This window comes from Drosophila mauritiana, chromosome X (genome assembly GCF_004382145.1).
Source record: "Drosophila mauritiana strain mau12 chromosome X, ASM438214v1, whole genome shotgun sequence".
NCBI classification, from domain to species: domain Eukaryota; kingdom Metazoa; phylum Arthropoda; class Insecta; order Diptera; family Drosophilidae; genus Drosophila; species Drosophila mauritiana.
The window spans coordinates 17,394,292-17,421,371 of record NC_046672.1 but is presented as its reverse complement, the minus strand read 5'-3'; the positions used below and the strand labels follow the sequence as shown (position 1 = coordinate 17,421,371).

General features: G+C 41.2%; 3 protein-coding genes across 3 annotated transcripts in view; all 3 read left to right on the top strand.

Annotated features, from left to right (window-relative positions):
• Nucleotides 1-750: 750 nt before the first annotated feature.
• On the top strand, nt 751-8,111 carry LOC117147022. Its single transcript, XM_033313710.1, has 10 exons — nt 751-858; nt 1,194-1,439; nt 3,991-4,170; nt 4,246-4,946; nt 5,025-5,177; nt 5,481-6,449; nt 6,513-7,061; nt 7,126-7,259; nt 7,318-7,449; nt 7,510-8,111. The coding sequence occupies exons 2-10, from the start codon at nt 1,217-1,219 to the stop codon at nt 7,916-7,918; spliced, it is 3,450 nt and encodes a 1,149-aa protein (XP_033169601.1). The 5' UTR covers nt 751-858; nt 1,194-1,216; the 3' UTR covers nt 7,919-8,111.
• Nucleotides 8,112-10,106: 1,995 nt separating this feature from the next.
• LOC117147266 (sodium channel protein Nach) lies at nt 10,107-13,519 on the top strand. Its single transcript, XM_033314090.1, has 9 exons — nt 10,107-10,349; nt 10,622-11,266; nt 11,408-11,707; nt 11,776-11,857; nt 11,949-12,231; nt 12,296-12,434; nt 12,505-12,715; nt 12,776-12,964; nt 13,024-13,519. Exons 2-9 carry the CDS (start codon nt 10,890-10,892, stop codon nt 13,141-13,143), a joined length of 1,701 nt encoding a protein of 566 aa, XP_033169981.1. The 5' UTR covers nt 10,107-10,349; nt 10,622-10,889; the 3' UTR covers nt 13,144-13,519.
• Nucleotides 13,520-18,782: 5,263 nt separating this feature from the next.
• The window catches only part of LOC117148148 (rho guanine nucleotide exchange factor 10), a 103,655-nt gene continuing 95,357 nt past the window's right edge, over nt 18,783-27,080 (top strand). The window contains exons 1-2 of the mRNA XM_033315379.1: nt 18,783-19,119; nt 25,607-26,604. The gene's annotated coding sequence lies outside the window, so the exon portion shown is untranslated. The remainder of the gene's footprint in view (nt 19,120-25,606; nt 26,605-27,080) is intronic.

The following is a 27,080-nucleotide window of genomic DNA, read 5'->3' as shown; positions in this document are numbered from 1 at the left end:
GAGATCGCGCGAGTAGACCGCTATTCCCCACGAAATCCACGAACGTTATGTTTGCAGCCGTCGACGGTCGTTGAAATATGTCCGAAAAATCCCCACCGTTAATTGGGGAGCCTTATAAAATACCAAGAAGATACCAATCGTGAACAAATTTACCACAGACCCAAACCAACGTGTGCAATTCGAGCAATATTTAAAAGTGTAAACGGGCTAGAAGCGGATTAGAAAGTCAAATGTTACAATTGTTAAACTAGGCTTGTAACTGGCCAAAGTAAATAAACGTTAAGAGGACTAAATTCAAGGCGGTGCACTTAAAATTGTAACAAAATACTTAGAAAATACCAAAGGTTAGTGATAGCACCATGGACTCAAACCTTCCAATGTTTTGTTTGGCTATTAGAATAAGAAGAAAGTTGGGAATGAAAAAAGGCGAAAACTTCATTTGTACGTTTTATGAAGAATTGAATACTAAGTTACATTCAAAATGCCTTTAAAAACTTAACATAAAATGTCACTTCTCATGTCTGACTCACTCTGTGCAACTTTAATGGACAAAAACAAGCAATTTAAATTGAAGGTTTCCGATGCTTAGCTGCTTTTTTTCATTTCCAATATCTGGTAATCAATCATTGATATAGCTTTGTATCTAAATTTTGGGTAATTTTCAGGCAAGTGATTTAGAATATTTTAATTTGATGTGCAATTCGAAATTGACTGCGATAGTCAGCCGATTGGCTAGGCGATATTTGCTATCGATATTATTCCACACCTCTAATTTCATTTCGTTTGTGCACATTTTCTTTGAAAGACGCTTTAGATTGTTGGATTTTGTTTCATGTATTGTGCCCTTTGTGCTAAAAGGTAAGAATAACAGAATATATGTTTGTGATTCCGCCGATACGTTGGGTCCTGCAGGTCCCGTGAGTTCGCGTCGCTGCGTGTGATGTGCGTCTGCTGTTTTTTTTTCGTTTTTTTTTTGCGTTGTTGTGTTTGTGTGCGTGTGAGCGGTGGAGTGCAGCCGAAAACAACAACAAAACGGGACAATAGAGTTCCTGGCATTTTTTGTTGATATTACCCTATTTTTAACGTTGCCTTCGCTTGCCATCAGCCGAACATTACATTTTTTCGCGGAGTTGTGAAGAAGTTGCCTGTTATTTGGTGTTGATGTCAAACCATTTCAACCGTTTACCTTGCAGTGCATCCGCCATTTTACGCAGAGATGTCGACCTATTTCGGGGTCTATATCCCGACCTCGAAGGCGGGCTGTTTTGAGGGATCGGTATCGCAGTGCATCGGCTCCATAGCCGCGGTGAACATAAAGCCATCCAATCCGGCGTCTGGATCGGCATCAGGAGCTTCGGGATCGCCATCCGGCTCCTTGCAAACGGGAAACACAGACGATGGCAGTGCTGCCACCAAGTACGAGGATCCCGACTATCCACGTAAGTAGGAGCGAGATGAAGCGAGTGTCGGTATATGTGTGTGTTTTGCGTTCCAGTTATTTGCCGCTTGTTGCTATTGTGATACCCTGTAATCGGGGGTTATGCGCGAACGTTCGGTCGGTTCGTTGATGCTTCTGTTTTCAAACAGTTCTGACCCGTATGGAGTAATTGGAAGCTTTTATGATTGGAAAACTGTTAACTTTTATTTACTCAAGTTCATACTTACTCTAGTTCATACTGCATATACTTTCAAAACCAAATTTAAATGTCGAGGGTTGAAGTTTCCAAGCTACAGGAATGTTCATGATCGGAATTGCTTGGTTTTTGTTTTGCAACTAAACCTGAATTGCCTGACTGATTTCTGCAGTAGTTTGTTTTTTAAGGGGTTGCAAATTCATTCCCATTTATCAGAATATACCTGATCGAAATTTGTTCAGCATATGGATAACTTGTTACCTGTTCTATAAAGTCGTTAGTTTAATGAACCTAATAGTGCTCATTACACATTTTTGGTAAATTAAGTGCTTAAATATTATGATATATGAAATGTTTTAATAAATAGGGTAATTCAACTGTTGAATTTTTATAAGTTTTGTATTGCTCTGTTGTTCCCTCCATGACTAACTGCCCATGAAGAAGTTTCCATGTGTGTGTTCAAAACTTCTGAGATTCGAGAAAAAACACCGAATCGGGGCTTGCCCAGCTGTCCCGCTCGCACAGCCGATTTCCTTGTCTGGGAGCGGTCTTTCGATTTAATTGTAAACAAATGGTGAACGATGGCGATTACCTGTCTAATTAAATGCAATTCTCCTGCTCTCACTCGTTCGCTCTTTAATCCAATTATATGCGATTCGAAAACAAAAACCGATTGGGGCGAGTTCATTCCACTTCCACATCGACATCATCCAGTTCCCATTCCAGGCCATGCCCAAATTGGATGCATTACGAGGACCTTGACCTGTCAGCACCGACATTCTGCCGTATTTATGCTCCAGCAGTCACACAGCTGCGGTCAAAATAATAGGTTCCTGTATTGTTTTGTACCTAGAATAATTATGGGTTTAATTAACAATTATCGTAATATTCTAAAATTCGGGGCAATTAGTCTTGCTTGCAATAGTCTTTTATATTTCCAATATAACATATTTCTATTATTTCTTCTGTACATATTAAATTGCGATTTTTAGGAAGATCCCGAAATAATGATTGATAAATAAAACTATAAATGAGGTCGCAACTGTATACCACACAGAATATCCAATTTTGTTTCCTTTTCAAATTTATTTATACTGCGAGCTGCAGAACAACAAGTATCCCGAAAAAGTGCGTGCGAGTACTGTCAAGAGTCCCCGGATCCAATATTTACATATATACGCCAAGTTTTGCCGGCTTGTGTTATTGTGGGTTGTGCCTGTCCCTGTTTCTTGTCCCTGTCCCTTTCACTTGGCCCTGTCCCTGTCTTTTGGCCCAAGTCAACAGACGTTTCCCAGAAAAAATGAAAACAAACGCGCAAAAAGAAGAGAGCAGTGTCGTGTCGTAAAACCAAATAACGCCGACTTTGAGATAACCTACGAGTGGGTAAATAAGCAATAACTAAATTGAACTGAAATGTACATAAAAGCACTTAGATTTAGCAAAAATGTACCCACAGGTACTTAAATTGCATTAATTACAAATTCCTTCCCCAACATTTCAAAGCAATCTCCTTATTCCTTACATAAAATAAAAAAAATCGAAACACGCCTAATTAGTGTCCAATTAATCTAATAGCAATTGTTTTATGCCTTTTAATTCAACTTTCATACGTGCTCCCTGTTGGCCAACACTCGGTGTTAGTTCTACATGCTATATGTTGAGCTTTTATCAGATCTTTGATTAGAACTTTACCACCAAGGCTGCGGTGTTTTTGCCTGTAGTTTTGTTTCTGTTTTTGTTTTACTAGCACATTGCGAAGGGTCGAAAGTAAATTTAATTATGGCACACTCGCTAATTTCGAGAAGTAATGTTGAGAGAAATATATGAAATGTTTGTACGCCGCAGCTGCGAGCTAAATATATCTGCTTTTGTTTTTTATAAATTCAACAAGTGCTATTTAAATGGGTTAGTTAGTCACAAGTGATCATAGGCTTTCAAAGTGTTTTGCAAGTTGTTTAGAGTGCTTTTATAAACCTTAAATAAAGTAATCATTCGATTCCGATCCATCCACGTTTGTATTGTAAATACATATCTTTGAAATCTGTAACAATCTGCGAGCAAAACTGATGATACTCCTGATAAGGCAGGGCCTCGGAAAGTTTTGCCGGCGTCTTGCCAACCGCTGCGTCACACGCATATGCCCCACGGCCCACTGCCCACCCAACGCCCCCTTTAGCATAGCTTGTTTTGATTTTGTTTTGCTCGAGACAATCCTCCACCCGTCCGGCATTCGACACTCGTTCGCTATTCGCCATTCGCCAAACCGATGGCGTGACCAAAGCAGTCAGCTCATTTATTAATGGTTTATCCCTCTCGATGCCCACACATCAACATTGCCAACGCCACGACGGAGCAGCGGACTCGCCACTGTGGCTGATCTTCACGGATAAATCCAAGGCGCTGGACGTCCTGCGACACTACAAGGAGGCTCGCCTCCGCGAATTTCCCAATCTGGAGCAGGCGGAGAGTTACGTTCAGTTTGGGTTCGAGAGCATCGAGGCTCTCAAGAGATTTTGCAAGGCAAAGCCCGAAAGCAGTGAGTACATAGTATAGCTAGCTATATAATTGCTTACCCAGTGATTTAACTTATGCGCTGTATTATTTTTTTCAGAACCCATTCCGATAATCAGCGCTAGCGGTTACAAGAGCTCGACGGACAATTCGTGCTCCTCCTCGCCGACGGGTAACGGCAGTGGTTTCATCATTCCCCTGGGAAGCAATTCCTCAATGTCCAATTTACTGCTTAGTGGCTCACCGACTTCTTCGCTGAGCAACTCCAGCAACATCATTGCCAATGGGCGACAGCAGCAGTTACAGCAACAGCAGCCGCACCAGCCGGATGTGTCCGGAGAAGGCCCTCCATTCCGGGCGCCCACCAAACAGGAACTGGTAGAGTTTCGAAAGCAGATCGAAGGTGGGCACATCGACCGGGTCAAGAGGATTATATGGGAGAATCCCCGATTTTTGATCAGCAGCGGTGATACGCCCACCAGTTTGAAGGAGGGCTGTCGCTATAATGCCATGCACATCTGCGCCCAGGTCAATAAGGCCAAGATCGCTCAGTTGCTACTAAATACCATTTCGGATCGGGAGTTTACTCAGCTTTACGCTGGCAAGAAGGGCAGTGGCAAGATGTGTACTGCCCTCAACATCAGTCTCCTGGACTACTACCTGAACATGCCGGACAAGGGGCGCGGCGAAACACCGCTCCACTTTGCCGCGAAGAATGGTCATGTGGCCATGGTCGAGGTTCTCGTTTCCTATCCAGAGTGCAAATCGCTGCGGAATCATGAGGGCAAGGAGCCCAAGGAAGTGAGTTGCGAGTCTGGAGTCACAAAAGGGCGAAGGAATCGCTATTATCATATTGTAACCTGTTCTCCCCCCCTGCAGATCATCTGCCTGCGCAATGCTAATGCTACACATGTGACCATCAAGAAGCTGGAGCTGCTCTTGTACGATCCGCATTTTGTGCCCGTACTAAGATCCCAGTCAAATACACTGCCGCCAAAAGTGGGTCAACCGTTCTCGCCCAAAGATCCGCCGGTTGGTATCTGTTTTACATTATTCTGCTTACTTATAATTTTAAATTCTCATTGGTATAATTATTTGACGATGGACATACGTTTAGTTTCTCATGCGAATTGTTTGTATATTTTCCTACCGTTACTCATTAAGAAAATACTTTATTATTGCATTTGTTATAAGTATGAGAAAACAACAATATGACTAATTTAGAGAGTGATAAACAAATCAGTTATTTATTGAGGACCCAACTCAACATGGAACAATTAACGACGCATTGATACATATATTTGTCCTTATATTTTAAAAAACCTGCAACAAAAGGCGGACGATTGCGACGGCCTCAGCGGGGACCTGGCAATCAGTGCGCTGGCGGGACCCATGTCCCGCGAAAAGGCCATGAACTTCTATCGCCGTTGGAAGACACCACCGCGGGTCAGCAACAATGTGATGTCGCCGCTGACTAGTTCACCATTTAGCTCGCCGGTGAAGGTAACGCCGAGCAAGTCGATCTTTGATCGAAGTGCTGGAAACTCGAGTCCAGTCCATTTAGGACGCAGAGTGCTCTTTAGTCCATTGGCGGAGACGACCAACTTACTAAAACGCCCAATGCCCAATGAGAGCGAGCACAACAATAATAATGTGAAGCCAGTGTATCCGTTGGAGTTCCCGGCCACACCCATTCGCCAATTGAAACCGGATTTATTTATGGCCTATCGCAACAACAATAGCCTTGATTCGCCATCTTTGGCCGATGACTCCCAAATCCTGGACATGAGCCTAAGCCGCAGCATGAATGCGTCGCTAAATGACAGCTTGCTTGAGCGCCACATCAAGAACACTGATATCGAGAAGGGTCTAGAGGTGGTCGGCCGCCAACTGGCACGACAGGAGCAGTTAGAGTGGCGCGAGTACTGGGATTTTCTCGATTCATTTTTAGACATTGGTACGACCGAAGGGCTGGCCCGCCTGGAAACGTATTTCATGGAAAAGACCGAACATCAGGCGAATAAATCAGAAACGGTCTGGAACTTTGCCCATCTGCATCAGTATTTCGATTCGATGGCCAGCGATCAACAGCAGGAACTTCGAAAGGATAAAAATGAGGCTGCGGCAGCAACTTCGCCATCCGCCGGAGTCATGACTCCGTACACATGCGTAGAGAAGTCGCTGCAAGTGTTCGCCAAGCGCATCACTAAAACGTTGATCAACAAAATCGGCAACATGGTGTCCATCAACGACACGCTGCTCTGTGAGCTCAAAAGACTGAAATCGCTGATTGTCAGCTTCAAGGTGTGCATAAAACAAATAATAACTTAGCATTTACAAAATGTTATCGATATTTAACCATTTTAGGATGATGCCCGCTTCATTAGCGTGGACTTTAGCAAGGTGCATTCACGTATCGCCCACCTGGTGGCCAGCTATGTGACCCACTCGCAGGAGGTCAGCGTAGCCATGCGTCTGCAGTTGTTGCAGATGCTTCGAAGTTTGCGCCAACTGCTGGCCGACGAGCGCGGCCGAGAGCAGCATTTGGGCTGCGTGTGCGCTAGTCTATTGCTGATGCTGGAACAGGCACCGACCTCCGCCGTGCATCTACCAGACACTCTGAAGACCGAGGAGCTATGTTGCGCCGCCTGGGAGACGGAGCAGAGTTGCGCATGTCTGTGGGATGCAAATCTCAGCCGTAAGACCAGTCGTCGAAAGCGCACTAAGTCGCTGCGGGCAGCCGCCGCTGTTCAGTCTCAGTCGCTGACGCACGGTCAGCCTCAGGATACTCCGGGATCGACAGGGTCGTCCGCCTTGCACGCTTCGCTAGGTGTGGGATCGACCAGTTTGGGAGCATCAGGGGTCGTGGCGTCCCCTTCGAAAACTGATTGGCGCATTCAACAAAGCGACATCTTTGTGAGTATCAGTGTTTAGTACTGTTGTCCTTCTCCTAAACATTTCTGTTGTTTTTTTTTTTAAGTTCGACTGCACTAATGATTCGCTGCCTTATGAAAGCAGCAGCGAGGACGAGGAAAACTTCCATACGCCGCCGCAAAGCTTGTCGCCACGCATTTCCATGGATTTGGAGCCGCGCTACCAGTTGTTTATTTTTGGGTGAGATTAATCATTGTTTAGAATGTTTATTTATAGACTACATTTGTTAACATTGTAGAAACGAGCCAACCAAGCGGGATTTGGATGTGCTGAATGCCATTTCCAATGTCGACATTGATAAGGAAACACTGCCGCATGTCTACGCCTGGAAGACTGCCATGGAGAGCTACTCCTGGGCTGAAATGAATCTGTACGTTTATTTCCATAATGATAGGGTTTTTGTAATAATTTTTGCTCACTTATATTAAAGCTTCCCATCCCCAAAGAACGTCAAGGTTCAAAAGCTGGAGCCTTGGTATTCAGGAACCAGTGCTAGCCACAACAGCCAGCCATTGTTGCATCCCAAGCGTCTGCTTGCCACGCCGAAACTGAATTCCGTGGTCAGCGGCAGACGTGGGTCCGGACCATTGACAGCGCCAGTTACGCCGCGTCTGGCCCGAACTCCGTCCGCCGCCAGTATTCAAGTTGCATCCGAAACGAACGGCGAGTCGGGCGGATCTGCCGTGACTCCGGCATCGCCGATTTTGAGTTTTGCCGCCTTGACGGCAGCGACGCAGTCATTCCAAACACCATTGAACAAGGTGCGCGGCTTGTTCAGCCAATATCGGGATCAGCGGGCCTATAACGAGGGGGACACGCCGCTTGGCGATCGGAACTGAAACGGAATGGGCCCGGAAACAAAAACGGCGATTGATTGATGAAAGGCCGACTGCATACTTACCCCCCAGAATACCCTGTGTCGTCCATTATCCCTTTTAATGTTAGTCGCATGTATATTATTTTTTTTTATACATTATGAAAATAACAATCGTGAAAAGAAGTGAAATAAAAAACGAAATCTTTGCTACCAAATACTTTGCGACAGATTAATTATTCGTATAGTTCGCAGCAAATCGAATCAAGTGCTTTTCTAAATATGTACTTTCCCAATTCATTTTGGTGTGGCGGTGGGGCTATCAGTTTGGGGACTGCGACTAAAAGCGAAATTACCGCAACGAATTGTGGCAGAGGAGCGCCGTAGAAAGCCATAAAAGCAATTACCATTAATCACACAAACGGACGGACAGTGGAATGGACACCTGGACGCTGGGTAAGATCGCGGCTCAAAGGAGCATTCTTCGCCACCGATCGATCTTGGTGTTCGATGCAATGCAAAACGAGAAACTGAAACCGCTCAGCTCGGAAAAATAAAAAATAAAATGCAACGAATTCAACGCAAGGGAAATGAAAGCAAAAAATGTTTATCGAAGCCAGTATACGTATACCCATAGATTCTGCCCCAGCTCAGGGGATCCCCTCGACGGTGCCGATCTCTGCCAGGTCTCGTTTACTCTCAATTTCTTATTTATGAGAGTGCTCTCGATGGTGGCAGCGCTACATCACAATGGGTATGCTCGACTTTCGTTGGGGAACGCTCTGACAACAGGTGTACGATGATTGCGGTGTATAGAAGCATGAGATTTACCATATTCTCAGCATATGCATAATATACGAAGGCCAAAAACAGAAGGTATGCGATAGTCGACACTCAGGTACTCATCGCTCTGTAAGCTTCTTAAAATTAGAGGTATGCAGGTTCAAACTAATACCTGTTTCGAAAACTGAGCGAACTCATCCTATTGTTGTTTTGAAATATAAAACTTAAGTTTTTTTTTAGCATGGTTTAACTATTATTTTTAGAGAATGATACCATAGGGTATCATCGGTTCGCCACGTGCCCAACGAAGAGCTTCTTCGTTGGTGTCTTTTGGTTTCTGCTCCTCTTCTTTTGTCAACTGGAGCAGAGGCAGGTGGGGCAGGTACGTGGGGCAAGCGGCATGTGGCTGGGGTAGATGGTTGGGGGGTCTGGAGGAGCAGCGAACAAATTTGTTGCAATTGCCGTTTCGCTCAGTGGTCGGGCCACTTTTCAATGGCAGGGCTTTGACAAATGATCGCTGATAAGAAGCCGAACTGAGGGAGAATACTAAAAGCGAAACAAATTGAGAGGCTATAAGGCGGGATCTGGTGGAGCGTGGGAAAGGGTTGGTGGCGTTGGCAGGGGGTTTTGGCCATAAGTGGGTCGCAATGCCAGTAAGGAGTATTTTTTACCCAGAGGTCTAGCACTAAGCTCCGCATTACGTATTGGATCTTATGGTGTTATGAATCTATGATGAAGTTCGATTCGAAAAGTTGATATTTTCTCATATACTTTGGGCTGAATAATATAAGTTGTGAGCTTTTAGGTATTTCTTTACAGCAATCCTAATATGACATCTTATCCTCCTTTCTTTTCGTCTTGAAAGTAATTTTTTTTTAAAAGGATATTATGTAATGTATAAATGTCCCCTAACTAAATTTAGTTTCAATTTTATTCGCTTTATCTAGTTATAAGCAAAACGACGAGTAAGAAAAACATGGTGGTTCCTCAACCTACAGCTATATAATAATATAATATATGCAATGTCCAGACGACGCACGGTTAATGAAGGGGAAAAGCGGAGTAAAAGGGACTCCCTCTAACCGACTGGCGCCAGTGGCTCCGATTATCTGACCACCGCCATCAGGGTCAACTCATTCCAGCAGTTCTTTTGTTTGCCCCAGCTCCAGCAGCCATAACCCAAAGTCCAGAGTCCCGAAAAATCCAAAACCCATTCCTCGACGCTTTGTGAAACTTGAGAACACTTAACGATTGAAAACAAAAAAAAAATAAAAATAAAGAAATCAAAGGAATAAAAAAGGGTAAAGAGAGGGCGAAAGAGCGAACAAAGAGAGTCCGGGCCGTGTCAGAATTTCACACAAAACTTGTGAAGTTCCTCCGATCCTTGGAGTAAAGTGGCTTTCGGTGGAGTGGCCAGCACAGCCCTATTCCTATAAAGGAATATGTGATTTTTTTTTTTTGCGGAATGCAAGGCGGCGCCGGAAGCTGTTCAGACAGCCCCGACCAATTAGCCAGCCATTTATCCAACCAACAATCCATCAAGCCTTCAAGCCATCCAACCATCCAGCCAGCCAGCCATCAATCCATCCAAGGCAGCTGCATTCGGTAACTGGACTAACCCACAAATGCGCAGGACTTTAGCCATATCACTGACCCCAATCTTGTCGATTTCGGTACGAAAAGTTGGTGGACTCATTACTGAAGTGCATTTCAAAATACGTTGATCTGATATCAAACTATTATTTTTATTAATATTTTATTTTAAGAGCTTATTTTAATTAAAGACAGTTTAGATATTAATTGTGTTTAAAATGAAATGCTTATTTGCTTATATAAAAACGAATATTATTTTTACATATTCTATGACTTAGAATTTGTATCTTGATTTTTACAATATTTTTGAATTAAAAAACCTTTCATTAATATTCACCTTTTATTGTTTAAGTCACTAAGATCTAGATAGTTCCACAATCCAAAAAAGCAATCAGACGCATGCAAACGGCATTACGTGAACAATGAAAGGCTTTTAGAACCTGCAAATGGAACCACACGCAGGTGGGACTAATGATACACGCATCGATTTGGCATTCGATGTAGTTCCATTAAGTAATGCCACGGTTTCAGTCGTAATGTTGACTTTGGATCCGATGCTAGGGCATCAGTTTTGAGTTCACTACCGAGCCGCGTCGGCGAGCAATGTTCCTGAAACGGAAATGCCGCAAGAGAAACGCCATCCGCCGGAGTCCAGGGCGCAGCGCAGCCTCGAGACTTTGATCATCTTTCGGCGCAGCCTCATCTACCAGACGAAGGAGTTCTTCCAGAACTCGACGCTCCACGGAGTGCGATACATTGCCGAATCGGGCCGGCCCATCGGCGAGAAGTTCATGTGGTTCTGCTTCACATCCATCGGAGCGGTCACCGCGCTGGTCATCATCATGAGCCTCTGGGAGAAATTCCAGACCAATCCGACCATTACTGGCCTCGACACCGACTTCCACAACCAGAACGTGGTCTTCCCCACCACCGTCGTCTGTCCAGAGGCGGCGTTTGACCACGACAAGACCTACGAGAAGGTTTACAATACCCTGGCGTGAGTACGGGGGCAACTCAAGAATTATGTTATATGTTATCTATGTTATATGTTATCTATGTTATATGTTATCTATATATCTTATTGTATCTTATAGATTGGATGCAACTATTTTCATGTACATACATTTTGTGATTACAGTAACTACGACGAGGCCCAGGCCCAAATGTATACCCCGTTTCTGCGGATTTTGACCTCCCTGAACTTCGAGAGCATTCGGGACGCCAAGGTGCTGTCGCAGTCGATTCCGCAGAACCTGCTAGATGCGCAAACCATCCGGGAGTGGGCCTTCGAGGGTCACATCGACTGCAAGAACGTCTTCGTGTCCTGCAAGTATCGCGACGAGGACATACCCTGTTGCGAACACTTCGAGCCCATTTACACGGAGCACGGCTTTTGTTACGCCTTCAACAGTCGTTTCAAGTCCTCGCCCACTGAAGAGTAAGTTTCGCAGAATCAGAGTCCAATTTGACCTCGGTTTTATTGGGTATATGAACTTTGTTGTATAGCGTAAAAACCGGAGCACCTCATGACCTCTACGAAACCGACAAGAAGTGGGCACTCTTTTTCATACCCAACAGCACTTCAAGTGTAAGTGGTTCATAACCATATACTATATACTCGTATAGTAGTTATCACAATATATTTCGCATAATAATGAATTTGAATAACACATCTTCAGATCTTTATCTTTTCCAACGAGGAGTACTTCGGTTCGGATTTCAATGCTCAGATCGACTGGTCGGCCCCTCAGATGGTGGAGGTGAGGATATCCAAGAAGAACACCTACACCACGGACGATGCTCGCCAGCTGTCCATTGGCCAGAGGAAATGCATCTTCAGCGACGAGGTGAAGCTCAACTATTTCCCAGATGCGTACACATTCTCCTCCTGCATGAAGCAGTGTCGCATGAACAAGGCCATCAAGTTGTGCAAGTGCAATCCGCCCTTTTATAAGCCGATACGTAAGTAATGAACATATTTACAAGCTTATTGCATACTTATTATTATTATATTTAACGCCGACAGCTAATGTGCCTATGTGCTCGATCAAGGACTTCGATTGTCTCGATGAATTCAAGAGCAACATTACGAACATCAAGGATTGCCTGCAATGCGAGCTCAGTTGCTCGAAAACAGTTTTCAACATCGATAAGCTGATCAAAATGTTAGTTTTTCCAAATAGGTGTATCAATGATGTAACCAAGAAGATGTAATGATGTATGATGTAATTTTAGATCGGATCGACAAGATAGCACAGGTGTGCTAGTCGAGTTTCTTACCTGGCCGATTATTCGCTATAAGCGTGAGGTCCTTTTCGGCTGGGTTGATCTGTTGGTGTCCTTTGGCGGAATTGCCAGCCTTTTTCTTGGATTTTCACTGCTTTCCGGTGTGGAGATTATATATTACTTTACGCTGCGAGCCTGCTGCATGGTCTATAAAAATCGCGTAAGTTATCCCAATGGAATATTCCAATCAACTTCCATCTAAAATATGAATAAAATTCAGAAAGAGCTTTACGAGATCGAGGAGAAAATCCGTCAGGAGCCGCCACCCAAAATAGATCTGAAACTGAGTTTAAAATCCCACAATCCAAGGGTCGGAGACACGCCCACTTCGGCGGTGCTGAAAGTGAAACCGGCGGAGGAGTCCGCAGGAACAAATCCTTTGGGTGGTTATCAAAGAAAATACGAAAAGGTTAGTCTCTACGAAAAACTGGCATCATTAAGTGCACTTTCACAACAACGCTTTTTCAGGACTACTCCCTCAACACAAAGAACTATTTTAAAACACCCAAAGTTGTGCCCGACTATGGATATACAAGCAAAACGAAAAATTCCTGGACAACTTACGATCATTCTCAATACATGCCCTGAAGCTAAAGCGCAAAAAAAGTAACAAAAACTAACAAAATATTTAATAAAAAAATAAAATTAGTGGCTTATGCTTTATTTTATCCTTGAACGAGAAATGTAATAGATTTAACAAAACAAATCAATAACCAAAAACATTAAAAAAAATGTATTAAACATTTTTATGTGCTCGAAATCGTTGTGTTTCCACATATTTCAATTTGACCTTTTGATATGTTGCTTAAATGGTCTCAAATAATAATTGAATAATGTAATACAATTATTTCAGGCACAGCTGTACCCAAAGTAAGCTACCAACAAATACTTAACCATCAATGAATATTAATGCGCACCAGCTGTTGCGAGAGCAAATACTCTTTTCATGTAGTAAGCTTGTCTCTTTTTTTAATAAAGATATATTGTATCACGCAGATATGCACCAGCAATAAAGAAATATTCGCTAGTAAAATACCTTCGTTTGCCGCTGGAATGTTTCGATGGGTTTTGCTCCCAATTAAACTTCAGTTCTGTGTTGCATACTTAGCGGCGCGGCGGGTTCACTGCACCATGGTGGTTGACAAAGCGGGGTGGGTTGGGGTGTGCGTCAGGTGGGTGGCCGGGTAGGCGGTGGCAAACTAACCGCCGACCCGTCCGCAAAACTCCCATCTTTAGATCCAACTGCATCTGTGGCTCCCAGCCCGAAACTCAAACCCACTACCAAATCCCCGGCATTCAGCCGCAGCTCAGCAAAGGCGAAAAGCATTTTTCAGTTAACATCGTTGCTGGCTCATTGTTAATTCCCCCCAGTGCTGCCCGCTATTAGCCCTTAAAATGGCTAGGATTGTGTTCTAATTGCTTCCGGGTTAATAACCCAATTTTAGATGTTAAACTATATGGACAAATAATGTTGAATATGCTATGAATCGGTAAAATGTGCATTACTATATATGTAAATCTGTGTTGTTCGATTTTAAGCGGTCGACTTAACGCTAAAAATTTTATAATATATTTTTTTTAAACATTTTTTAACATTTTTTGAATGTTTAAAAAAAAACAGGAAATCTATTGTTTTCGATATCACCTAAAAATTAATCTATTTGAATTTGAAATAGTTGTACAAATTACGACCAAATTACATTAAACAGCTACACCTACAGCACTGACGTGCGGCGGAAAGAGAGAGCAAGGTAGTGTGCGAGAGAGAAGGCTATGCGGACTCCCAAAGCGGCCAACAGGTGGAGCGTGGTGGTGGTCGTAGTTGTAATTGCAGTTGTAAGCCGCGTAGTACGCAACGGAGTCTGCTTTTCCGTTTTTCCGGGGGTTGGATGTGTGTTTTTTCAGTCTCGCATTCAATTTGCGCGATTTCCCCCCACCATTTGCATATTTCTGTGAATGAAACCGCCGCATAGTTTGTACTTTTCCCTTACTGGCAAAAAAGAGGCGTTTCCATGGCTAGGATTAAGATGCAACGATCGCTTTATGACCTCGCCCCGTCAAGGATTAAAAATCAGCACTAAATTAAAGGGAACAAATAAATGAAAATAGCGAACAATCAAAGAAAATAAAAAAGAAGTAGGCACAACTAAGGCAAAGAAAATAAAAAAACACCCAGTGCCTGTTAACGGACTTGTTGACAATAAACACACGCCCACAAATAACTAATCTCACATGCATGGATACACAGAAAAAAATATTAAACATTTTCATTAATCTATGATTTATTTTACATTTAATTAAACATATTGTATACATGTTTAATGCAGATTTTGAAATAGAATCAACACATTTTATCTACAGAATTTCTAGTTTTTTTAAACAATTTAATGAGTTTAAATATTTTTGAAAATGTAACCACTTAAATTCAGTGTAATGATAAGATTATTTTTATTAAATATATTTTGTTCTATAATGTTTATGACAGTGCAATCGCATGCATAAATAAATTTAGCAAAGTTAATTGAAATAAGGGAGTTGAAAGCGCTGTTTGCACACTCCCAAAAAAAAAGGAAAACAAATTTCCAAATCTTTTGCTCTCTCGTTTCTGAAAATGGTGGAAAAAGGGAAGAGAAAACAAACAAACACTCACAAACTCTCTTCCGCATTCCGTTTGAGAGCTCTTGTGCACTTGATTTTCGATTTGCATTTCTAAAATGGCCCATAAAAGTGCTAAAACTAATGAAATGGCTTTGATTCAGTTGATGGCCATTGCCAGTTTGTAAAAATAAAAAACGAATTAAACAATTAAGAGAAAGGTGTGGGCAGTTTTATCAACGGCGATTCACTTAAGTGAATGTGCAGGAAAACCTTTTAGGCCTTGGCACTAAAAATAAAAATTTAGCTGAAGACACACATGGCGTATACGTAATATAAACTAAAGACTTTTGAAAATGCATTTAATCATCAATGTAAGATCACGATCATTAAGCAGAAGTTTTCTATAAGTTTGTCTAATATTTAATGAACGTTACAATTTGTTGATTTTCCTTATACTATGCACAAGCATATTGCACAACACCAACGGGTTAATAACAACCATTATTACGCTTGGCTGCATCTGCTCAAAAATTAAATAAAAAACGGAGCTAGCAGGGGAAGTATAATAAATTCAAATAAACTCATGAGGACAATGGCAATGGTTGAAATGTGGCCCGCGGATACGCAATGTGCCACAGGCACCGGAACCGGAAGTTCTGTACAGTGTGTACCAGCACCAGCTTAAAAAACAAAAAAAAAAATGTGAAGAAAAAGAAAATGCCAAACACCCCGCGAAACATGGCGGCAAACAAATGAGCAGACGGCTGTGGGCGTGGCGCCTCCTGACAGGCAGCTTAATTAAGATGGCCAGGATAATGCAGAAATTAAGACACAAAATGCCACGAGAAGGACGAGCAAAGTTTCGCCAGACGCCAAAGTTTTCCCAGCCAGACGAGGACATAGCAGACCGGATTTTCTCCGAATTTTACGAGCCACTTCGATTGGAAAGTGCCATAATCACGAATCATTTGATAAATTTATTGAACTTTGTCCTTCAGGCGCATTGCACACAAATGCAGCCCATAACTTTATGGTTTTCCATGGGAAATACGAGAAATATTTAATTTAAAAAGAGGAAAACGGAGAGGTTATCTCAAATGATTCAAAGTAGGTGTATCTAAAAGGTCTTGCTGTATTTTGTTTTTCAGTTAGTAAGTTTATGCTCGTGTTTTGATCAAATATCCTTCTAGCTTTATGAATTTTATAAATTTTTATATAATTTTCAGTTGTCCTCATTTGTAAATGATTTATTTTTAGATCGGTTTAAGCCACTTTTGCATCTCTGGTTACGCCGACATCCTGGCAAGTGCTTCTGTTTCCGCTGCGTCTTTGATTGCATTCGACTTTGGCTGCAGTTCAGGCGCCTCTTTCCCCTTTAGTCCCGTTGTCACCCCACTTTTCCACCCACTCGACGACAACAATATTGTCCTTTTGGCTGAAATCAAAATACTGGAAAGTTTTAGCCGGACAACGTAAACATAAAGTAAACGCAGTGCCAAAAACAAAAGTCAAGTCCACTCCGAGTGTCCAACTGCACTTGCTGTGTGAGTGAGTATCTGTGTGTCCAGAGTATCTGTGAGTCCAGAGTACCTCTATGTGTGTGTGTGTGTGTTGGCTTGCTGATGCGTGTGCATGTGATCTGCTGGCTGCGATTAGAAAATGATTTACACCTCTGGCTGCAAAAAAAAGAGAATTCAGGATAGAACATGGGCCTTACAACGTCTGCGAAACTGGTTAGAAGAAGAAGCTGATGTTCTTCTCCCTCTCCTTCATCTTCTTGCTCTTGGTCAGCACTGCTTCTTCCCAGTATGCAATTACACATTTTATTATTATTAACGTTAATGTCGCCCATGGGAGGGCACTAACGCCCGGCTCCACATAAAAGGCGCTTATTAATAAGAAATTGCAATAAACTACAAGACACAGCAGAACGTACAGCAGTCCGTTGCTACACTACAAGAATTTTCACTATCAAAATGTGGTATTTTGCGCATAAAAATATAAATTGAAACTAATAAATTTCATTTCGCAGAACCATTTTTAATTATTCCTATACGTACTTTATTTTTATATATTAATTTTTTTTATATATGACTAAATTTTTAATGCTTTTAGACGTTCAAGGCCATCGTTTTTTTAAGTGCATTCCGGTACGCTGGCGCTTAAAGGAGCAACAGCTGGCGTGTGAGTGAGAGGCCAGACGGTGGGGGAGGGGCACCGAAACAGAAGAGAGAGTGAGAAGGGGAAAGAGAGATCCCAGCCGGCGAATGCGCGGCAAAAACAAAAGACAACGGGAGAAGCTCGGCGAAACAGCTGGCGAAGAAAGTCGCTCTCTTTGGCTTATCTCTTTTTAACCCTCTTCTGCCTGCCATTGCTTTTCTTAACCCTTGCGTATCCTTGTTGAGAGTAAATCAAGCGCTCAACATATTTTATTAAGTTGGAAACCAGTAATAAAGTAGGAAGCTCGCTGCCAGCTGCAGCTCACACACACACACCTACACGCACACACTTACACCGATGAACTCTTCTGCGGCGCTGGGGTTGCTGTTGTTGCACTGCCTGCTGCACGCGCGAAAATGCCAAATTGCCAGGAGCGGATTCAGTTGGTTGGGTGCAGACTTCTAGGGGCACTTCCAAGATGTAAACCAGCCAATATAGATTTTCTCAGTATTAGCTAGATCTTCATTTCGAGAAAACAGACAATTTTTAACTTCGTATTTTAAACCAACCATACTTACATTTTTTGTAGCAAAACTAATAGGTCGCCTTAGAGTGATGAACTAACAAAATTAATCAAACCGTATTCCTATAAGACATTGCCTACTTTTTTGGGCACTTGGTAAATTACAATATAAATCATAGCGTGTACCGTTTTGAAAGTGATCCGCACCTGTTTTGAATCGTTGCTCTCTCCCTCGCTTCCCTTCTCGATCCCACTCTTCGTAGGCTCAAAACGTGCGCCTAACAAAATGCCGGTTTAAGTTTTGCGTTGTTTGGCGTATACGTAATGCAAAAGGAGAGCGAGAGTAGCGTGTCGAAAACGAGAGAGTGTGCTAGAGAGCGGAAAAGAGCGCGCGCGTCGCTAGTTGCTTTTCGTCTGATTGGAACTCCAATTCCAGCTCCAACTCCTACTACAAATACAACTACAGCTCCACTGCATCAGCTTGTTGTTGTTGTTACCGCTGCTTTAGCTGTTTTTTGTTTTTGTTTCATCTGGCAGTTCTTGTTCCTTTCCTTCTGCAGTCCATTCGCACACTAGCTCAGGTCCACAGCAGCAGTCAAAGCAATAGCAGCTACAACTGCACAGCTTTTAAAAGTTTTCAAAATACCCGAATTCTAAAAAAAATATGTTTAATAATTATGTTTTTTTGGATAAAAAAATGTTTATGCTATTTTAAAGAGTAAAACCAATTTTACAGTTTGTGATGTGTATCGTTTAATTAAATTACTTACTTACTTACACTAAACGTTACTTTCATTCAATCATTAACTTGAAACAAGCTCTGAGCTATTTGGGCATTACTTCTTTTTCCGCGCCTGTAGCGAGCAAACTGCATTTGCGGCGCTGCCGGCGTCGTCGACGTGGGGACGTCGCTGCGTCCGTGGGATTCGGCCGCAGTTGGATTTTGGTGCTGCTCGCGCGAGGACGTCTCCTCTCCTTAAACTTCTGCTGGGGCTCTCTTCGAAGAGAGCGCTAATCCTGCAAAGAGCGTCGTCTTTACGTCGCGATCAGAAACAACAATAACCACAACCTGGTGGCCAGCAATTCTTACCAGTTTTTAGAAAGAGCCACGAAAAAAATGAAGTAGTGTGAAATATTATATTTTCATTTTGTGTGTGCGTGTGTGTGCGGTTTTCCTTTAATTTCGTTACACTTCTTTTTTTTGCGATTTTTGTTTATGTGCCAAACTTGTTTCGAGTTCATTGAATTTGCGGCGCCGTTGTCAACTGATCTTTGCTGAAAACGTAAGTGCAGCTTTTTAAGTAGCTAAGGATGCGTTTGCCGCAGGACATTTGCGGTCACGTGGCAGCTGCCACCTGCGAAAACCGCAAAACGAAAAAGCCGCCAAAACATTAGCACTTTAATGGAAAAGTATTTCGCAAATGAGTTAAATAAGGGTTATAAAAGTGTCAAAAAAAGTATTTGTAGCGCACCAAAATTTAAAATTTTTTCCTAAGAACTGGAAGCGTTTAAACAATAATTGGCATAAAATTTAAAAAACTCCAAAATCGAAAACTAGACCGAAAAATAAAAAATAAATATTTTGTGAATTCATGTTAAGTATTTTAAGCTGCAACTGTAGGGCTTATAAATAAAGTTCTCTGCACATTTCTTTTTAGACACTTTCATAAAATATAAATAAATGTCAGAGTTGTCAATGTTTGTGTGAGCAGTTCTCCCCTTTTTAGCAGACTCACTATATTTATATTAACAACAATAACTTGGCTCTTTTGTCTCACAAGCAATTGGCTCGAAATGTTGTCGCGTCGCCCATAGCTGTATCCTTTGTTTGGTCCTTGGCCATTAGGATCCCTTTTAATTAAGATGAATAACTTGCAGTTTTTATACGCGACAGAAATCAAAATTTCGTCGCCGGCATTTGGTTGTTGCTATATAAAGAGCTTTAAAACCAAATTTTAAAGACTTGGAAATAATTTAGTTTTTGAAAGAAGGAATTAATAAATTCGTTACGAAACCTTCACATAAGATTTACGGTTTGTTTATTTGTTTGTACAATTTATTACTTTGTAGAGTTTTTTTTACTGTTTGTTGTACTTTGCTAGAAGTTTCCATCTCAAGCCGTTAAGTTTTTTCAGCATTTTGGCACAGCTTAAATGTTGGCAAGTGCCAAAAGTTCAAGCGCGCTGCTCACCTTTCAATTAGCCGGGAATTCAGAGCGAATCTAATTAGTTGGCCAACAAGGTGGCAAGTGGTGGAAAGTGACGAGTCCTCTGATTTCCCGGCTCCCTGATTGCTTCCAAAAGCCGATTGATCATCAAAAGATACAACCGCCAGGCAAAAAGGTAGCAAAAGCAAACAAACTAAAAAATCAAGCTATCGACACAGAAAAAAGGGTGAATTCTAAACTGCCGAAATGTTTTGGCAGTTTCAGCAGGGTGCAGTTAAAAAATGAGTTCAGGAATTTCAGAAGTGACACCAATCAGACTGAATGAAGAAAAAAGTGCCCCTTTGGTTGACTCTTCCTATTTCATTTTAAAATCAAAACCAAAAAAAAAATTAATCAAAAAAACTAATAGAAAGGCCAGTTTTATATTATAAACTTAGATTAACCTATAAATGTTAAAAATGTGTGTGTGACACGCAGTAAAGAATGTTGGACTTAAATTAAATTAGGTGAAGAATAAGTATTAAAAAAAAAACAAAGTTCTTTAAATACTAGTTCATTACATATTTTGTACATTACTTGACGAATGTAAATACCTTTTAGGCAACCGAAAAATGCAAACAATTTGAGCAGCCCTCCGCTGATTTAGCTTATTAACTAAAATAAATCCGTCCAAACGGAAAGGTGCAGAAGGACAGGGCCGTTGGCCAAGTGCTACTGGCCAACTAGCTGACCATTTCCCTGTTTTGCCTTCTTTTTTTTGGTTTTTTTTCTTTTTTGCTAGCCTAGCTGCTGCTGCTGCTTTATGTTTGCCTTTTATTTTGGCCACAAGTTCTAGTTAGTACGAGGCGGACGAAGGCGAGTTCATAGAGCCAAAAGAACCGGTCTTGGAAAGTCGTCTAAATGTTTCTCTTACCTCTGGGCACTGCAAGAAAAAACTAATTACGAAATAGGAGATATGTATATTAAACATTTGATTTAATGTGGTCAGACCATTACGGCAGATTAAACTATCTTGGTGCGCTTCGTCACTACGTGGACTGCAAGCCTAGATTAACCAAGATTACCTAACTATTGAAGTCATAATTAAAGTAGATAACATTAATGCAGAGCTTGCTCTGTGTTAATGAAAATGAATATGTGTTCTTCGAAAACCAGCCTCGACATGAAGTTCCCATGCTTTTTTATCAGTGCACCTTTTTATCCCCGTCCAAGTCGAAGTCCGAGACTTTTCGATGTCGATGCTGAAGGCCCACTAAAATGTCTGGCTGTGTGAGTGTGCGAGTGTGTAGTGGCTCCTTCCACGGAGTATTCATTCCCAGAGGAATGTGTTAAAGTGTCTAAAGCTGTTTGCCTTCCCCCCGAACACCCCCCTCCCCAACCCCACCCCGCCATCCATCCAAATCGCCAAATAGAAAATTCTGAACTCGAGGAGCAGCATAAAATACAAAGCCGAACGCATCAGAATGGCAACGGCGATTTATAAGATAGTCCACAGAGCAGAGGAAAAATAATATCAAATATCAGGGCTTAATTGATTTTTTCTTCGCCTTTTTAACCCTTTTTTTTTCATGGATCTGACGCATCTTGTACAGCTCATAATTTATATATGCACCATAAAAGGTGCATGAAAGCTTTTTTAGGCATCCAAATTGTTTTAAAAGATGTATTTGCTATATGTGCTCCAATAATCTGTTAAATATTTAAGTTTATTGCATATAATTGCTGTTAGAAAATGTTGTAACGAAAATAGAGAGGGATAAGGCTTAATTGCCACCTTTATATATTTAGAAAACATACAAGTTCTAGAAAACAATGAAATCTAAATATTATGTACCTCAGTTTACGACATTCTAATTAACTCCTGAAGAGTGAAATTAATCGCAACTAGTCGAAAAAATTTGCAGGACCTCAAATCATTATGGGCAAAAATTCAAGCAAATTGAGTTTGAAGCCGCCTGCTTCCCAGTTGATTCTCCTTCGCTCTTGCCTTGTTTGATGATGACATAGTATTTGCCCAAGTTAATGGGAAAATGGGAAATGAGTTAGCTATGGAAAGGACAGTGAGTATCGAAAATATAATGCTGGCTGGGCAAAAAGAGTAGTTGCGCTGCATATTATTATTTTTTTGCATGCACTTATTACTTCTCAAGGCAATAGGAACAATTATAGCTACAGTGCGTCACAAAATTGAAAGTGGTATTATATTTCAATTAGCTTCATAGATTTTCAAAAATTAGGACTTTACATTCCTTATGTGCGTTATATAGTTTCAGAAATTATGAATTTTACATGCAATAAAGGCCAACTACATTTGTGGCCAATATACTTATGGCTGACACCTTGCAGTTCCTAACCCTAGGCCTTAACTAGACCCTCTACCCCGCACGTCCCTGGATATTGAACGGGTTCTAATGGAGTTTTTAAATAAGTAATCACTTGCTGTTGTTGGCGGGCAAGGAGTTTCGTCAAAGGCAAAAGGCGACTGGTTAACGGTTAAAGGCGAATGCAAACATAAGCCCAGACATTGCCACGCCCCCTTAACCCTTTGACTGCGCCCGCCTCCGCGCAATTTACAGGTTAACATGGGAACAAAGAGAAAAAATCGAGCACAGGAAACTCGGACCCTAATTGATTGTTAACTCGTGTGTGGTTCGCAATATTTTTTTCTTGCCTCTTGCTTCCCCTGGAAAATTGAGTCGCTGAAAATGCGGGGGAGTCCCCTGCAAGACCGCCCAACCCTCGCACAAAGTCCGACCCCCCCACCCCGCAATTATGGCTTAAAAAGTGTTGCTGGCATTTCGGGCCGAACAACTGCAACTGCAAAAAAATAAAGGCCATAAGTAAACCAATTAGTCGCCCGGCAGTCGTAAGCTCAGTTTGCAGTGCAACTGTCGCCATCGCTGTCACTGCCAGGGGTACTGTAACCCCCGTGACCCCTCCAGAGCGCCCGCCGAGCTCAACTCCCTACCGCCGCCCAGTTGCGGAGTTGGCCAATTGGCTAGGGACAAAATGTTAGAAAACTGAAGAAGTTGTATCTTTTTCCATGTGTTGCTTGAATCAATTAGTTTCTTGATTTAATCATAAAAATAAATATATAAACATATTTTCTTTTTTTTATTCTTTTTTTTTTATATATTTCTATAAATTTTTTTATATTTTTAGTTTTTTATCTTTTGGGTGTATTGATCAACAATGCGTATGAGTGATAAAGCCCATACTTTATAGAGCAAAGTGCATAGCTATGGCTAATTCAGCAAATCGACAGTTCGCAACACTGAAACTTGCAACTGCAGCACCAGCAGCTCTAAGTGAAAATGCGGCTTTGGTATTGTGTAGTGTTATAAGCGCATTTGACTTTTTGCACAACGCAAAGTTGGCGGAAACCTGGTGGCAAACCCCCATAGTTCGGGGGGGGTGAACGACGAACAGAGCTGGCTAAGACTTTTTGTTAGTCCAATGGAGTTGTATTTCATTGTTACATTTTCATCAACATAATCTGTATGAAATCTGTATGCTTAAATCCATTTAGATTCTAGATTGTATTAAAATATGAAATTTACTGTTACTACAATTTTCATTAGAAATAAAGATTTTTACTTTGAACTACCAAAATTCAGCTCGTTACCTGCATTTTAGTGCAGAGTTTGAGCATTTTTTAGTATCTCACTGTTAAAAATGGGCCGTTGGCACTTCTTGCTAGACACATTGCCTGTCGGCTTTTAGTTGCAAGTATTGCTTATTACAACTGCACTGGCATCACCCAGCGCCCGGCCCCTGGCGCCCACTTTTCCTCCCACGCTTTTCCAGAGCGCTCAATGAAGCTTGAAACGCGCTTCTAAGTAATGGCAATCCGCTTTGGCTTTCAATTTGCTCTTCTCCACGCTTTCACCCGCCCCCTTTCTCCACCCCCGCCACATCTGCCATCTCCCTTTCTCCTATTTTGCATATCTTGTACATATGCCCTTTGGCTTTTTCATACCAACAGCCAGATAAAGCAGAAGAACTAGCTGGGAGAATGGGGCCTACGTTAGAGATGGTCAAGTGGTGACATTTGTTCACAAAGCAACTGCAGGCATACAAATATTGTATATTTGTATCTTTCATATGACCATATTAAATATAATGTTTTTGATTAATTCGCGTTGGATTATCTTCAGAATTAATCGTCCAAGTCGTCGTGTCACGTTTCCTTTTGGCATCACGCGCACATCCCTAGTTTTAAGTTTGACGTTTGAGGGGGAGGCGCAACAAAAGCCTGTAAACGTTACTAATGTTGCACTGATGGGAGTGGCGAGAAGCTGCACACGAAAAAAGAAGCACTTAAAGAGAATATTATGCTAAAAGGTACTCAACTATTCCTAGAACAAATAATATAATATAATGTATAAATTTTTTGTATAAGCTAAAAAACAAATCTTAGCCGACAAAAATATAACAGTAGCCAATAGGTCAATACTTGATGTAACTAACATGTAATACTTTACATTATATTAAATATTAAGAGATTATCAACTCTCTCTTATCTCTTTAGTTTTCCTGTAGTAAGCGAAAGGCAAAGTTTTTTTCCGTGTATATTTATAGTCTGCAGTGGAGTGAAGGTGGTGAAGTTGTACATATTATTGCATTTTGTAAGTAAAGTGATTTCGACATCGTTATTTTCCGCCGCGTTTTATACTCGTTACTCGTAGAATAAAAGGGTATACTAGATTCGTTGAGAAGTATGATACAGGCAGAAGGGAAGCGTTTCCGACTATATAAAATATATATATTCTAGATCAGGATCAATAACCAAGTGTAACTCAGGATAAGAGCTAGAAGGTTGAGATTCAGCATGCAGCTTTTAGAGACATAGACGCAGCGGAAGTTTGTTGACTCATGTTGCCACGCCCACTCCAACGCACGCAAACCGCAAAAAACTGGCACTTTTGAAAAATGTGTTGATATTTTTATCACATGTTTATTAGTCTTGTAAATTTCTATTGATTTGCAACAAATTTTTTGCTACGCCCACTCTAACGCCCTAAAGAACAATTTTTAAATTTTTTCTCATTTTATTCTCCAATATATCCCAGATATCCCAGAAAAATGATGAAATTTCGCGTTCGGATTCACACTAGCTGAGTAACCGGGTATCTGATAGTCGGGGAACTCGACTATAGCATTCTCCCTTGTTATTTCCTCTTAAGCTGCTCTTCCGTCTTCTGGTCCGTTTGAAAAACTTTGCTCTCTAGGCTTTTTGCTTTTTATGGCGCTTTCCTTTGCCAACTAAAATTTCGACCTAGAACTTTTTTAGGCCCGAGGAGTATGGTCTCATTGTGGGGGAGGGGGGTGGTCGACGACGACGAAAGAAACGAAATTGCCATGTTGATAAGTTAAGAGTAAAAGGTAATGTCGGCGAAGGGGAGGGTGGGGTTGGTGTGTCCATGACTTAAGTGGCCTTTTAGTGTTTCGCGGTCCACTCCAATACCCCAATGGTCCCCACAACTTGGCTTGATCGACGGTTTAGGGCAGAGCATAAATAATGGATGGGGTCCAAGGAGGTTGGGGAGAAAGGCAAGAGTAAACGTAAAAATACTAATAATCAATTTTTCTGCTCTTTATAGGTTTTTTGCAGAAACAATTAAATGGCGGAGCATGATTTAACAAATATTTATGCAAAGGCTGTACAAAATTAATTACGACATCTTTGCCATTAACCACAAATCAAAATATATGGCAAACAAATGTATAGAAACTAGTAAAATGTGCAAATTGTGTAATGATACTCATCGGATAATTTAATTTATTTAAATTGCATTGTGATGGCTGCTTCAAATTTCGAGCAACAAATAATCTTTGAAATTGTGATGATTACGCTAAGAAATAAATTATAGACTTTAAAATACTTTTAAATGCACATTATAACATAGAAATTCGGTAGTTGAAATGCATTTCTCAATCACAACACACATACTAATCTGTACATACAAAAATAAATAATGTTTGCCAGTATAGATATTAAAGTAACACAAAATTAAATAACCGAAATCGAAATGCCACAAATGTGTAGCCACAATTAAAAAGTAAAAAGCTGTGCAACCGGAATACCGCAAAAATTAATGTGCCACAAAAAAATGTCTTCAACCATTTCAATGTAATGCCAATTAAGCCAAATTCGTATTTAAGGCTCATTTTCAAAGCTGCAAAAATTCTGTGCGCATGAGAAAAAAAGTTATAAAAATGCAAAGAAACCTAAAGAAACCGACGAGAAAGACACCACCAGTGGGCATTCAATAAGATCGACAGCAACATGAGTAAAACGACATCAAAAACTGGCAACTGTCAGTAAACTAGTAGCCTGCAAATGCACCCGCAGCGAAGATCGGGAAAACAACAACTAAAAAATAACAAAAAAAAAAAAACTAAATAAGTGTATGTATAGATAAAAGGAAAAACAACAGCACTCCCTAGAGTTTAAATTGCAGTTCGATTTGCAGTCGTTGCCGGCGGCCTAATTACGCAATTAAATTATATATTTCGAGTGGCATTTGGAGTGAGAAAAGTTCAGAGACCGCAAAAAAAATCCAATGCAAAACAACAGGCGACTGGGCCATCAAATCTGGTGAGTTTTATATCGAGCTTATGGCACTAGCCATAAAATTTGTGAGCTAAAATTTAATTTTATTTATAAATTAGTATGTCAAATGTGAGCGTAATCGGCTAGCTGCTTGCAAATAAAGCCTAGTTATCATTTTTAATGACTAATCGGGTAGGATTAAACTAATTAAATTAGTTTAAATAAACATAAACTGAAATTAAGTACTAATAGCATTAACAAATATAAAGAAAAAAAATCATGATGATTTTGGATCCCTTAAACTACAGAAAATCGTCATTAAATAACTTGTTCCAAGTATTTCCGTTTCAGAACTGTAATATTTCCCAAAGTTGTAACATGAATTATCCACTTTCCGGCCGTTTTCAAGAATGTCAATCAATAGGAAATAAGGGGGAAAATAAGCTTAGTCGTTATGTAGGCCACTTCTCGTGGGTTAATTGCAAAAAGTTCAGAGTTGACATTCCTGGCGAGGGCGGATT